General features: G+C 40.7%; 1 protein-coding gene across 6 annotated transcripts in view; it reads right to left on the bottom strand.

Annotated features, from left to right (window-relative positions):
* Positions 1–1,205: 1,205 nt before the first annotated feature.
* Positions 1,206–14,762, bottom strand: part of LOC309855481 (uncharacterized protein) — a 30,156-nt gene continuing 16,599 nt past the window's right edge. Inside the window, exons 4-9 of one of the 6 annotated variants that reach the window (XM_082715843.1) lie at positions 6,582–6,668; positions 5,530–5,790; positions 4,499–4,625; positions 3,724–3,819; positions 3,135–3,217; positions 1,206–2,665 (exon numbers count right to left, since the gene is read on the bottom strand). In XM_082715843.1, the coding sequence (XP_082571969.1) occupies positions 2,018–2,665; positions 3,135–3,217; positions 3,724–3,819; positions 4,499–4,532 (861 nt within the window). In that variant the 5' untranslated portion in view covers positions 4,533–4,625; positions 5,530–5,790; positions 6,582–6,668 and the 3' untranslated portion in view covers positions 1,206–2,017. Of the gene's footprint in view, positions 2,669–3,134; positions 3,218–3,723; positions 3,820–4,498; positions 4,626–5,529; positions 5,791–6,581; positions 6,669–14,762 lie in introns of all 6 variants that reach the window. The other 5 variants (XM_082715844.1, XM_082715841.1, XM_082715842.1 and 2 more) reach the window with 5 other exon arrangements.

The following is a 14,762-nucleotide window of genomic DNA, read 5'->3' as shown; positions in this document are numbered from 1 at the left end:
TGGGAATTACAACCCATGTTTGTCTCCAGCGTCTGAATTTATTATTTTTTTTAAGATTTTATTTATTTATTTGACTGAGAGAGAGAGAGATCACAAGTAGGCAGAGCAGCAGGTAGAGAGGTGGGGGAAGCAGGCTCCCCGCTGAGCAGAGAGCCTGATCCGGGGCTCAATCCCAGGACCCTGAGATCATGACCTAAACCGAAGGCAGAGGCTTAACCCACTGAGCCACCCAGGTGCCACCCCCCACCCCCGAGTCTGAACTTCTGATCCCTCTTTTGTTCCCTTCAACCCTTGCTCACACCTCCGTGTCCCCACCTGATCATGGACCCTGCCTCTCCAGCGAAGGTGCCAAGATGCTGGATATTGACTGTTCGTTGTCCTCACCTATGACTTGACTCACCCTGGCTACACAGCAGAATCACTTGTGGATATATTTTTTTTAATGATGTATCAGTTCTATCCAGAGATGTGCTCATTTAATTGGTCTCAGGCTAAGATTATGGACTGTGTCAGCTTGGGAAGAGAACAGATCAGCTGGGTTGTCACTAAAGAACAACTCCCTCTGTGATTTAGGTCCAGTATTGGGGTTTGTTGAAGGGGAATCCATTTCCAAGCCCTGGGACCAAAGCCAGGGAAACTGCCTTTGTGAGAATTTTTATTTTGTTTGGAGAAGAATAGATTAAGTTAATTATAAGGGCTTAATGTGATGTCTGATAGGGGGTTTTATCATTCTGGAGTTTTCTTTGCAGGACTGTTGTGGGGGTACATAGCAGTGGCTCTGTTCAGGGAACAGGAAGGCACATAATTCAGGACTCACTTGAGTAAGATCTAAGATGTGGTCATTGGATGAACTCCTGCCCTCAAAGAAGCTTCATGGAAAAACTCTAAGGAATGTTCTTGGTCTGGAAAGACCGAGTTTCCCCGGGGCATAGGAGGGCTGGAGCAGCCTCATGGTTTACACTAGTATCTGGGATACTGTGCTTGTGGTTCTACTAGAAGGTGTGATTCTACCTCCAGGCTCATAGCAAAATGAGTGAGCTGTCAGTTGGGGTGATGCTAGCTGATGGTGGGAAGTTGGAACAGTGGAGCTGATCTCTGTTAAAGGAAAAGGACACTGTCTTGTTGAGTTTCTACATACCAAGGAGTGTAGGCTCAAACCCATGTGTTCACAGCTGCATAGAGAAAACCAGAACCTCAACAACAGATTTTTCAGCAACAGAGTTTATTAATTAAATATTTACAGGAAATAATGTATTGAAAAAGTTTTACCTTTTAGAAAATTCTGTATTTGATATGCTTAGATCAATTTTACCTTTTTGTATTTATATGCCACATTTTCCCCATGAATAGTTATTTTTCTCAAAATCCTGAATTACTGGTTACATTGTATGTTAAAGGCTCTAATTTTAGAGGTTTTTCCCTAGACTTAGTTTCCTGCTACGAAATCTGCCTGAAGTTCCTGCCACTGTGGTTTCCTGACTGCCATCTCCTCAGGTAAGAAGCTTAATGTTGGCTGAGAAATAAGTGATCACTGACACTGAGTGCTGTATACAGTCCGAATCTTCACACGTGCCCCAAATGCCTTTCTATGAACAAAGGGTCTCTCCTTTCTCACTGCAATATGAATGATTTGTTATTTCTCAAGCGCATTCATCCTCTTACATCTTGTGTTAGTGTTTATTCAGACTTCACTGAGTTTTCTTGTGGGCGCCACACCTGGTACCTGGCTGCGCGCCGTCCCCAGTGCTCAGAGCAAGGGGTGCTCCCTGTGCAGACCCATAGTGTGTTTCAGGTTGAGACAGAGTGAGTCCTCTTTCATCCTTCATGGTTTTGCTGCACAGTTGTCACACCCGGGGATTTCTTCCATTTAAGCTGGTGTATGTCACATGAGGAAGCATGACTGAGGAATCTTCTACGTTGATTAGTTTCTTCAATGGGCAAGTCCCTTAGAGGTGTGTTTAAATGTTAACGCTATGGTTGAAGTCTCACCCACGTTCACTACATTTATAATATGATGTTATCTAAGGTCAGAATATTTACTGAAGGCATTCATAATTTTCTCTCCATTGTGGGTTCCCTCGTGTCGTCTAAGAGCAGAACACTGACTGAAGGATTTCCCACAAAGATGACATTCATACGGTTTTTCTCCAGTGTGAGTTCTTTCATGTCGTCTGAGGGCAGAACATTTACTGAAGGCTTTCCCACACAGGTGACACTCATATGGCTGCTCTCCAGTATGTGTTCTCTCATGCTGTCTGAGGTTGGAGGACTGACTGAAGGCTTTCCCACATAGATGACATTCATACGGTTTCTCTCCAGTATGAGTTAGACTGTGTTTTCTAAGGTCTGAGCTTTGAATAAAGGCATTCCCACAGATATGGCATTCATATGGTTTCTCTCCAGTGTGAGTCATCTCATGTCTCCTAAGGCTTGAGCAATTACTGAAGGCTTTTCCACACAGATGGCACTCGCATGATTTACCTCTGGTGTGAATTTGCTTATGTTGATTAAGGTATGACTGGTCACTAAGGGATTTTGGACACTGTTTACTGATACAAGGTGTCTTTTCTGTGTGAGTTAACAAATGTTGACTCAACATGAAGCCATGAGTGAAATCTTCTTCCAAATCTTTATATTCAAAGGGATCCTCTGGAGTAAGAGATTCCTGCTTTTGGGAAAGAGATAAAAGGTTGTTAAAGTTGGCCTACATATCCATACATTCACTTTTCTACACAGAAATCCTAAATTAACCACTCAGTGATAGTCTCCAGTTAAAATCTTGCCAGTGTTACTTGCATACACACAATGTGTTTGTTATTCCCCTGTCTACGTAAAGATTTTTTCTTTTGTAGCATCCCAACTATAGAGCTTATAGATTATGTTTCAAAGACTGGGTATATCATCAGTGTTTATGCAGTTGTCTTTTTTTTTTTTTTTTTTTACGATCTTGGGTTATGGTTTGGGGGCTCAGATTAATTTCTTCACTAAATTCAAACTAGCCAAAACTTTTTGCTCAAAAAAAAAAAAAAGTTTAATCCCAACTTAGTATGAATTAGGTTATTGTGCTCAATTATTAACATCCTATTTTTAGGTCTTTCATTTGGATGACCAGGGTTACTACTCAGGAAACTTACCACTGGCATGATTGCAGATGTGTCCTTCCTGTTGATACATTGTGTGGCTATCATTTCTTGTTCTTTAAAGGCATTTCCCCTGCCTGAAATAATTGAAAACAAAACAAATAGAATGGCAGTAGGGTAATGAAAATGTTGAAAAGCACCAAGACCCATGTGAGTATGTTTCAAAAACTGGCACTTTGATGGGGCAAATATGTCAAATGAAGGAATACTCTAGGAATACTAATTCACAAAGATTTTCAGGATTGAATTATGAAAAAATTCTAATGACGGCAGATTGGGTAGGGAAAGAGAAGAGAAACCTTCAAAGGGGAATATTAGGGTAGGAGTTACTGTGTGAAAGTTTAACTTCATTTAAGTATATGAATATGCTTTCCCCAAAGCCAAAAGAAACACTGGCAAGAGGAAACATGAATTGTGATCGACAAATGCAAGGAATAAGGACAACATTGGAAAAATTTTGCCCCAGTGTTGTTCTCCACATTTTAGAAAATCACTCACTTGACAAAATCTTCAGTTGGTATTTCCAATAACATACAGTGAGTGGGCACCACCTCATACTGAAGCACAGGTCCCTGCAGCTCACCTGGGCTCTGGCCTTGGAGAAATCCGGTTCCTTCACTCCGCAGCTCTTGTCCTTGCTCCAACTGGAAAATCAAATCTGATTTGCAATGCTGATATCCTGTTCATTGAAAAAAGGTACGTGGATTTTTTATTCTGTACTACTAAAAGTCCTCTCCTTCCCCAAGGCTAATCATCATTGAGTCCAGGACAGGCAACTGAAGAAGAATAAGGAGAACACAAGAACTTGGATAGAAAAACACAAATCCAAATATGTGTCGAAAATGGTGAAGTCCTTCTGGATGGTGGTGTCCATGCCCAAATTTAAAGACAGAATGCAGAATCCTCAGTCTTTTCAGAAATGGAGAAATTACATGTCTCCACAGTGGGTTCAATATTACTTTCAAACAGACACCAAATAAGCTCAACAAGAGAAATCAAAGTTCTATTTTTGTCATTGGTCTAGTTTCAACCCTTGAAATAATGACTATGGGAGAATATTTAGAAAATGTTTAAATTGTTTATGCATTCAGAAATATTGAATTCCCATTTCTGCTCTGGTTGTTAGAGACTGAGTAGTAACAAAGACATTAAACTGTGGTCAAAAGTATATTCTGGTGGTGTGACACACTAACTGTAGTAAAATATAAAGAACTTTCTTTCAAGTAAGGTCTATGAAAGATTCAGGGTAGAGAGTGGAGTGGGTATGCGGATATGCAGAAGCTGTTCCAGTTCTTGCTGACTGACCAACTACCTTCCCACCCACCCATCTATCTAAGGGTATGCATTGGCAGACTCACCTAGGGAAACGAGATGACGTATATTTTCCAGCATGACATCCCTGAACAGCTTTCGCTGGGATATGTCCAGCAGGGCCCACTCTTCCTTGGTGAAGTCTATAGCTACATCTTCAAATGTCACTGATTCCTAAAACATCACGGATATTCTGTTTTAGACAGAGCATTCCCTACCGGCGCCCAGAGCAGGAGGGTTGCGCTGACAGCACTGAGGAAGAGGGTGGAGGAGCGGGCTGTGCAGAGAGCTCAAACTAAGTCTAGGGCTCCTGTCGTTCGTTCTCGGTGCAGAACTGGCATCTGCCTTTCAGATACATTACAGAGATATAGTCTGAACTAATAAAACTTGACTGTAAAGGAGTATCACATGAAGTGTAATATTACATAGCCTGGATTTATTTTATTTTATTTTATTTTATTTAAGCAACTGGTAATTATGGGGGCACCTGGCTGGATCACTCAGTAGAGCCCGCAACTCTTGATCTCTGGGTCATGAGCTCAGGTCCCAGGTTGGGTGTACAGCCTACTTATTAAAATAAACACATGAAGTCTAAAACAAACAAAAACTGGTAATTATATCAGACATGATTACAAAATTGGCACCTGAAAATTCATATCTAAAACTCACTTTCTGATTAACTTCAAGTAACTTTACAGACTCAGTATAAGGCAAACAATAACCATGACTTGCCACTTTTATTTATTTATTTTTTTTAAAGATTTTATTTATTTGACAGACAGAGATCACAAGTAGGCAGAGAGAGAAGGAGAAGCAGGCTCCCTGCTGAGAAGAGAGCCCGACACGGGACTTGATCCCAGAACCCTGAGATCATGACCCGAGCCAAAGGCAGAGAGTTTAACCCACTGAGCCACCCAGGCGCCCGACTTGCCACTTTTAAATCATGACCTAATTCCCACAGATGAACCTTTAATCTCCTGTTAGGAGTATTGAAAGACCCAATGAACTAATGTATGAAGTTCTTCCTAAGTAAACATGTATTAAATACAAGCCATTAGTCATTAAAATATCCGAGAACCTTGAAACCATCTCTAGCATTCTTCAGAAATGAACACGTTTCATGGAGAACTTGGTATACACAGTGTAGTCTTGCTCAACTCTGCAGGCTCAGGTGTTCATAATAAGGTGTAAGGTCACCACAGGAGGTTCAGCAGCACAAGCCAGGAACCTCTGAGACAGCTGTACTGAAGGGCAGTGCTGGCCTGACCATTCCTGTGTTATGAGGACTCCTAATTTTCTCTGGACCTTCAACACCAGTCTCCTCTGTCTTGTCCCTCTGCTAAAGGAGAACTGAAGCGTCTTGAAAGGTTTTGCTTTATGTGGTTTTTAAAAAAGTTTCTGCAAGATCTTAAATTTTACTCTACTATATGCCCTTCTCCTGCATATACAGCCACAATACTCCCTATACACTAAGTACAGTTATCAAATATGAAAAAGGTTAATTACAAAAAGGTAAAATATATGAACAGGGGCAAGAATGATAATGAAAATTTAGTTATCTTTTTAAGAAGTTTCCAAAAGTGCAAATATATTCTCTTTAAACTTTAAAATTTAAACTCTTTAAACTTTAAAATTGGAAAAATAGGAATGATTCCTCATGCCCTTTGTGGCCTCAACTTCTCTTGTGCTCCCTTCAGCAGTCCACAGGCCTCACCCAGCACCTGAAACACTGGACTCGGGGGAAGCACCTCCCGATCGGACCACGGTGTCTCCCCCTTGCTCATCTCTTCAACCCCAACCCTTTAGGAAAGGATCTTTAGAGCCAACACTATGACCAATGGGTGGATTATTTCCCAATAAGGATATGGACTGGGTTAGAGAAAGCAAACTTCTTTCTTCTTTTCGGTAAATGCACAAGCTTAATGGAGGCTGGGATAAACTAGTGTGATACTATGTTACCAGTTATTGAGTTTCTGAATCATTATAACCATCCTAGAGTCCTAGGGAAATTTCACTGGAGCTCAGATCCCTGAGGATTTCCCAACTGCAAGTGAACGTTTAAGCCAATAAAATTCGCCCATCTGATGGCCGTAGGGTGTTATTTCAGCAGAAAGAGGCTTCCCTACTCACCAGTGGCTGCATTGTCAGTAACTCAGTTGCCAGGTGTCTTTCTCTGGGTTTTCACTCTCAGACAGTCCAAGCACTAAGCAGGCAAAGCTGAGGATGGAGAAAGAAGCCATGAGATGGCAGTCCTATGCCCAATTTCCAGTCTCACCTGTCATGAAGCCCCAAACCTTACCTGGGTGTGACCCCTAGCTTAACCAACAAACATGCAGTGCAGCCTACCAGAAATGAAGAGGACTTGCTTCCTCTCCCATGTTCAAAAGTAAGACAAAAAAAAAAAAAAAAGACTAGGACTACAGGTGCTAATAAAAAACATACAAAAATATAATTACAGAGATTTTATGAGTAAAAACATCAAAAAGTATTGAGTTATTAATGAGCCCACAGCATCCAGAGTTATATAACTCCTCTCTGATTACAAAGCTTAGAGATCCTAGACTCATGCCACATACTGATTTTTATCTCCATCTGTAGATAAACATGGAACTTCTCAGATTTCCTTATTCTCATATCCAAGCAGTGGTTCCCCAGCATCCCCAGGAGCCTTCTGGAGCCATCCTCCCTTCCTGCTGTCCCTCAGCTCTAACTTTTAGATCTGCTGCCCATGGACTTGGATGCCAAAAAACCTATAAAGTCTATTTTATGATAGGGTTCATCAATTCAAGGACTTCTTCCATTTGGAGGGATCAGTGGCACTCATTCTGCAAGTCTAGTCCTTAAAAATGTCCTGCACCAGAACGGAGGAATAGATGAGTCATGATGTTCCTGTCACTTACTATCCAAATCCTTTATTTCAAGGTCATCCAGATAATACCGAAAGCCTATGGTTCAGGAGAAAATCTAGTTGCTCTGATTATTTTAATAAAGTGGTAACTGAAGTCCTTGAAATCCTGTTCTGTGTTAATCTTCAGTAGCTGTACTATGCCCGCATTTCATTATTACACACACACGTATGTATATGTACACACATTTACATATATACACACACAAATGTGTGAGACACACAGTGAGAAAGCATGTATAAACTGCCAACTCTCCCCTAAGACACCAATACTTAGATGTACTTCATAGGAAAGTTATGATAATGTGTCATAAACAAAGTAGGATTAACTCACCCATTTGTACCTGAGGTCCAGAAAAAGAAAAAAAAAAAGAAATTTGTATCAAATGTGACCCCACTTCGATATTTATATGTATTCGTTTATTTAATCCTCACAATAAACCTGATTCTATTTACCAGTTTAACAAATGACATGAACAGAAGAGGTTCAAAAAACTTCAAAAATGTAACAAAGTTATATATAGCTAGGAAATGACCTACTTCGATATTTATATGTATTCGTTTATTTAATCCTCACAATAAACCTGATTCTATTTACCAGTTTAACAAATGACATGAACAGAAGAGGTTCAAAAAACTTCAAAAATGTAACAAAGTTATATATAGCTAGGAAATGACCTACTCCTATTTTAATTTTGCTCTGTCTCCTATGAAAAATTCCTTAAGGATTACACACCACACCTAGGTTTTACCTGGAATATGGCATCACTTCTGACCTAAATCAGTAGCCCTACCATCATTACAATTTTTTCTCCTTACTTTTTCACAGAAATTACACCCCACACTCGGTTCTCTGTACATGGGAACCTCTGTGGACTGGCCACTTCTCAAACATCAGGCTTTCCCCCTCTTCATTTTTCCTGCCCACTTTACTCCACACCGACTCATTTCAACAGGCACCTACCAGAACCAGCACTTTCTATGTTCCCTGCACTATTAACCACTATTAACCACACTTCCCCTTCAAGATCTCGACAGCAGAGGATTCCAAGTACTTGCCTTTCCTGTGACTGTATCTGACACAAATGGTTAAGAAGTTGATCCCTGTCTAAAAACAGAACTACTTCTCCTAGGGGTTTTCAAATGTGTCTGCCAACTCTAAGTCATTCTTCCATGCTCCCATAAATATTTCAGATCTTCCCCATGCCTACTGATGCCACACATTCTCACCTTTCGAAAGGGGAGATCATTCCCTACTACACATACTGTGCTCGCTTGCCAAAGTTGCTGTAACAGAGAAGCACTCACTGAAGGGCTTAAACTATAGAAAATTATTTTCTCACAATTCTGGTGTCACCAGGATTGGTTTCTTCTAACCCCCGCACCCTCAGCCAACTTCGCTCACAGCCAGCCATCTTCTGTCTGTGACATAATTCCCTCTTCTTGCAAAGACACTAGTCAAACCAGATTAGGGCCGACCCTAATGCCCTCATTGTACCTTAACTGACAGTTTTAAGGCCCAATCTCCAAAAACACACTGAGGGTCAGGACTTCAACATTTGACTTTTGGGAACACAAAATTCAGTCTATAAGAGAGATGAATTATCTACGGTGACACACTAACTCAGTTTTTCATCATAATACCTACAAATATTGCTACATTCATATCCACTGCTGACTCTTCTTTCCCATTAAATAGAAGTCGTGCTAACTCTAGGTCCAATGTCTCCAAATGAATTCCTTTTTCTCCTGTTTTGTTGAGAACTGTATTCCTGTTTATAAATTTCCTTTCCCAAAACCCTGTCCATCTCTCCACAATCAATCCCATCATTAAAGTTCATTATCTCATAACTTAAAGCAAAAATTTCCTCTGAACCTGTTCTCTCTCTCCAGTTGCTGCGCTTCTGTCCTCCTTTCAGAATCAAACTGAGTAAAAACATCAAAAAGTATTGTTATTAATGAGCCCACAGCATCCAGAGTTATTTAACTCCTCTCTGATTGCAAAGCTTAGAGATCCTAGACTCATGCCACATACTGATTTTTATCTCCATCTGTAGGTAAACATGGAACTTCTCAGATTTCCTTATTCTCATATCCAAGCAGTGGATATGTCCTTTGCTCACATCCTCCTCTCCCTTTAACTTAAAAGGCCACCACTGGTTATTTTATAAATACGTATTAACATCACTGATTGTCTCTGTCTCTCCAATAGATCTTTACCTGGAAACAGCGAGGAGTTAAACCTTGACCTCACTTTCAGAACTTCTTCCCCTCTATAATTAGTCCTCCTGCGTCCTCTGTGAAAAATTCCTCAGCCCTACTGGACCGTCTCAAGACTTAACGTGAGTGCCTGTTCTTTTATACCATGTCCTGGCAGGCTCACACATTGCTTCAGTTGTTCCCGTTTTTTCTACTGTTGTCTCTAAACCGAAAGTGACCAATTTCTTATCTGGATTCCCATTTCTTAGAGACCATCTCTGTAAGGACCTATTTAGCAAAAGGCTTTCATTAAAGTTGAAACTGTCCCTGCTCCCCTTCCCCCAGGGGATTGACTTAAAAACAAGTCCCAGAAACCAGCTCCAGGAAACCAGCTCCAGGTAATGAAGCCCAGATACAAGGGTGGGTCAGGCCAGGTGGAGACCTTGGATCAGTGGGAGGTTGCATACTGTCTCCCTAGCTACCAAGGGGTATGGGCCCCTGCCCTTTGGGAGTCTTTTTGGCGCCAATCCTAACCCAGGTGTGATAGGCTAATTCAAATGTCTACTAGGGTAAATTACAATTCAGTTGGTTGCCTGGCATCACTGTTTCCTGTGTGTGTTACAATCTCATTGGCCATTGGCCACCTGTGCGTGTGGCCAGGCCCAACCCCATGGCCTTTGCCCTTAAAAACTAGTCTGTGAAACAGAAGTGTTGCCCTCTCTTTAAGAGGTGCATCCTTGAACGTTCATCTGATTCTTGATGCTTGGCGAAATAAAGCTTTGCTTGACCTTCACTTTATATCAGTCTCACTCCTTTAATCACGGACCCATTATTGGGGCATAACAATCTCTGCTTGCATAGTTACGCCGAAAATGAAGTACTTCTCAAGACAATAAGTCTATCCCACCACATATAGGAATTATTCCTTTGTCTGAATCTTAGTGGCTGGCTGCATCTGAGTACAGACATTTTAAATGCCTTTACCAAACCAACAAATACACCAGTTCTCTTTCTAGCCCAGGCACTACTATCATTGTTTCCATTCCCATCCAGACTTCCTACCCCATACTCTTTCCACTCCAATTTCAGTTTAAATCTCCATTACACAGATATTTTCATTAAATTCCAACCAAAGTAAGTGTTTCCCTTGTCCTCTGCCTTGACTTAAATAGAACTACTATTTTTCCAGGTCACGCATGGAATTTGTTATAGATTTATTTTTATTTATGCTGTCCTCTAAGACCTAAATGCAGAAAAATCTACCTATGAATGGTAGAACTAGGCAAGTTTCCCTGTGACCACTACATCTGAATGATAAAAGAGAGAAATTCCATGTACAGGATAAGAAACCTGCCCCCGAGTGCCTGCAGTCAGATAAACCATCACTTCCTGATTATAAATTCCTCCCTGAAATACAGGAGTCTGTCTTTTCTCATAAAAATTCTATCTAGTACTTACCCAAATCCAAACAGATGAAAAAGCGAATGAAGCCAACTCTTTGATGTGTAGCTACCACACAAAGGACCTCAGAGTTTCTTTCTCTACATAAATCACCCTTTTGATGATGATCTATGTTTATAAGCAGTTGATAACCTCATCAGTGACATAAATCAAAGGATACACCCTGGTCAGTCTGTATGCCAGTCAATATAAACCTAATCGAGCCAAGCCTTTCTAACAAAATCTTTTCTAATTAGGTAAATCCTATAGATGCAATTAAGGAAAACAGATGATACCCTTTCTGTCTAATGATATTTTTTTAGAGTTGTTTCAGGTTCATCACAAACTGAGCAGAAAATACAGACAGTTCCTATACATCTCCTATCCCCCCAAAAGAACAGCCTCCCCCACTACCCGTATCCCACTCCAGACTGGAACATTTGTTAGAACTGATGAACCTACCCAGTTACATCATTATCACCCCAAGTCCTTGTTTACAGTACTGTTCACCCTTGGTGCTCTATCTTCTGGTGGTTTGAAATGTATAATGACATACATGCACCTTTACAATATCGTCAGAGTATTTTCACTGCTCTAAAAATCCTGTGCTCTGCCTAGTCATCCCTGCCCACCCCCTCAACCCCTGGCCACCACTGAATGTTTTATCGTCTTCTAGTTTCACTTTTCTAGAATGTCATAGTTGGGATCACACAGTATGTACTTTTCAGACTGGCTTCTTTTACTTAGTAACAGGCATTTAAGGCTCCTCCATGTGTTTTCACTGGCTTGATAGCTCATTTTTTTTTTACCACTGAATAATATTCTAGCATTTAGATATACCATGTTTATTTATTCATCACCCACTGAAGGACATTTGGGTTGCTTCCATGTTTTGGTGATTATGAATAAAGCTGCATTCATGTGGAAGTTTTTGTGTGGACATACGTATTCCAACTCATTTAGATAAACAGTGAGAAAGAATCATGACTGCTGGATCATGTGGTAATAAGTTTAATTTTATAAAAAGCTTCCCAACTATCTTCCAAAGTGGCTGCACCAGTTTGCATTCCTACCAGTAATGAATTAGAGCTCCTGGTGCTCTGCATCTATACCAGCATTTGGTGGTCTCAGTATTTTCCATTTTCCCCATACTAATGGCACATAGTGGTGTTTTTTGTTTTGTTTTGTGCATTTCATTGACGACATATGACATTGAGCATATTTCAGGGCTTGTTTTCTATCTATAATCTTCTTTGGTAAGGTTCAGATCTTTTGCCCATTTTTTAATGGAGTTGATAATTTTCTTGTTGATTTTTTAAATATTTTATATATTATGAGTAAGTCTTTTATCAGTTGTGTGTTTTGCAAATATTTTCTCTCAGCTTGTGGCTTGTCTTCTCACTTTTTTGACAGCATTTTTTCACAAAGCAGAAGTCTTTGATTTTAATCCAGTTCACTTATCAGTGAATCTTGCCTTTGATGTTATAGTTCCATGGATCTTGCCTTTGATGTTATAGTTAAAAAGTCATTGCCAAACTTAAGGTCACCTTGATTTTTTCCTGTGTTTTCTTCAAGTGGTTTGATAATTTAGATCTGTTATGTGTTTTGAGTTAAAATTTTAAGAGAATTAAGGTCTGTGTGGAGATTCAGTTTTGTTTTGTGTATTGATTTCCAGTTGTTACCTGCTCCCTCATTGTTGAAAATACTTTCATTGTATTATTTTTGCCCCTTTGTCAAGTATCAGTTTACGGTATTTGTGTGGGTATACTTATTGGCTCCCTACTGTGTTTCATTGATCTAGCTGTCTGTTTCATCAACAGATTATATCCTTTAATTCTTCAATTCTTCATCCTTCTAAAGATCTCAAAAGCAACCTTCATCTCTTTTCCCAGAGGCCTCACCATTTGGTGAGCTTTGGTAGTTTTGGGAAACAATGGAACAAAACTAAAGCCAAGAGCTCTATCCTGCTCTTTATTTATTTATTTAGATTTTATTTATTTTCGAGACAGAGCATGCATGAGCAAGGGGCAGGGGCAAAGGGAGAGAGTCCCAAGGGGATCCCATGCTATGCACAGAGCCAAAGGCGTGGCTTGATCTCATAACCTGAGCTGAAACCAAGAGTCAGTTGCTTAACTGAGTGAGCCATCCAGGTACCCCTCCTGCTCTCTGGTTGTCTATTTATCTGCTTATTTATTTGAGAGAGAGAGGAGGAAGCAGGGTCCTCGCTGAGCAGAGAGCCTGATGCGGGGCTCGATCCCAGGATCTCAATCCCTGAGATCATGACCTGAACCCAAGGCAGAGGCTTAAACCCACTGAGCCACTCAGGCGCCCCTCCTGCTCTTTATTTTTAAGAGGTCTTATAATCGGACAACTCGCAGACTGTGAGCACTATGGTGACTCCAAATAACAGAAATACTTACACTTAAAATACATGCAGGTATCCAGAGTGTGACATTTTACTACCAAGAAATAGAAAAAGAATTCAGCATAGGTCTCCATCAGATTTCTCTTACCCATGCCTAAGAACTGTAATACCCTAAGCTTCAAAATATTAGGGCTTCCTAGAATAAATTATATAGCTTCATTACTGTTTTTTCTATAAATGGGATGTCCTTTGTTTTTGAAAAGTTTCAAAGAATTAGGATGTATCTTAACATATACTGAGATCTAGAGATACAAAAGAACAAGTTGTTTTTGAAATCATCCAGTATACATTTTAAATATAAGCATTTGACTTAGAAAAAGTTGTCCCTGGCATCCTTGTCATCATTATCACTGCCACCATCATCAAATGCTGATGCAGTGAGGCCAAAAGAATGTCGAACCAGGTTCTCCTGAGGCCATATGCTCCAGAGGGCCAAGGCTCTGGTCTCAGCCTGCGAGAGCCCCAGCCAGGCTCCCCTATGTACTGGGTGATGTACAGATTAAGAGATGGCCCTGACTCCTTCATAGGACTGCTGAGAGGCGAAAATGGGTTAATGAATATAGTTTGCACACGAGTCACTGCTGTAATTATGTCTGAGACAATACAGGCAAACTGCAGCCAAGTCCAAGGGCTCAGAGAGTTTAGGCAACATCCATGAACTGCTCTGCACAGCTCACGTTTTTACACCTGTTGTCTTACGTGTATGTTTGTCTTTCATCGTCTTTTGGATATCGGATAGATGGATCTTCTGTAGAAATATAAGCCATGGGGCGCCTTGGTGGCTCAGTGGGTTGGGTCTTTGGCTCAGGTCATGATCCCAGGGTTCTGGGATCAAGCCCCGCTTTGGGCTCTCCCGATGAGAGCCTGCTTTCCTCTCTCTCTGCCTGCCTCTGCCTACTTGTGATCTCTCTGTCAAATAAATAAATAAAATCTTAAAAAAAAAAAAAAGAAATATAAGCCAGTAAGTAACAGTGAACTGTTTACACACAGGAAACAGTATAAAAACAAAACAAAATTTACCTTACATTCTATACTAAAAGTGCTGACAATTCCATGGTACAGTCTTTTGGGCACAATTAAACAAAGTAGCCAGAGTGCAACAGTGAGGATGACAACAGCCTAACATGGACTTATGGGGCCCCTGACTCACACCAATCACAGTCCTCACAGGGGGAGAATCGCCTGGAGAATGTGGCCATGCGGAAGAGGGCCTAGCAGTCCCTCCTTTCAATCTAGCAGGATGGACATGAGGAGTCCGCATTTTGGCAAGTACACCAGGGATGGTGCTGTGGAGTGTGCAGTGGAACCCTGAAAAGTGTGAGGAAGCGGCTAATCAGCCAGA

The sequence above is a fragment of the Mustela nivalis genome (genome assembly GCF_964662115.1).
Source record: "Mustela nivalis genome assembly, chromosome: 20".
NCBI classification, from domain to species: domain Eukaryota; kingdom Metazoa; phylum Chordata; class Mammalia; order Carnivora; family Mustelidae; genus Mustela; species Mustela nivalis.
Note: the sequence above shows the minus strand (reverse complement) of the source record. Positions and strands in the feature narration are given on the sequence as shown.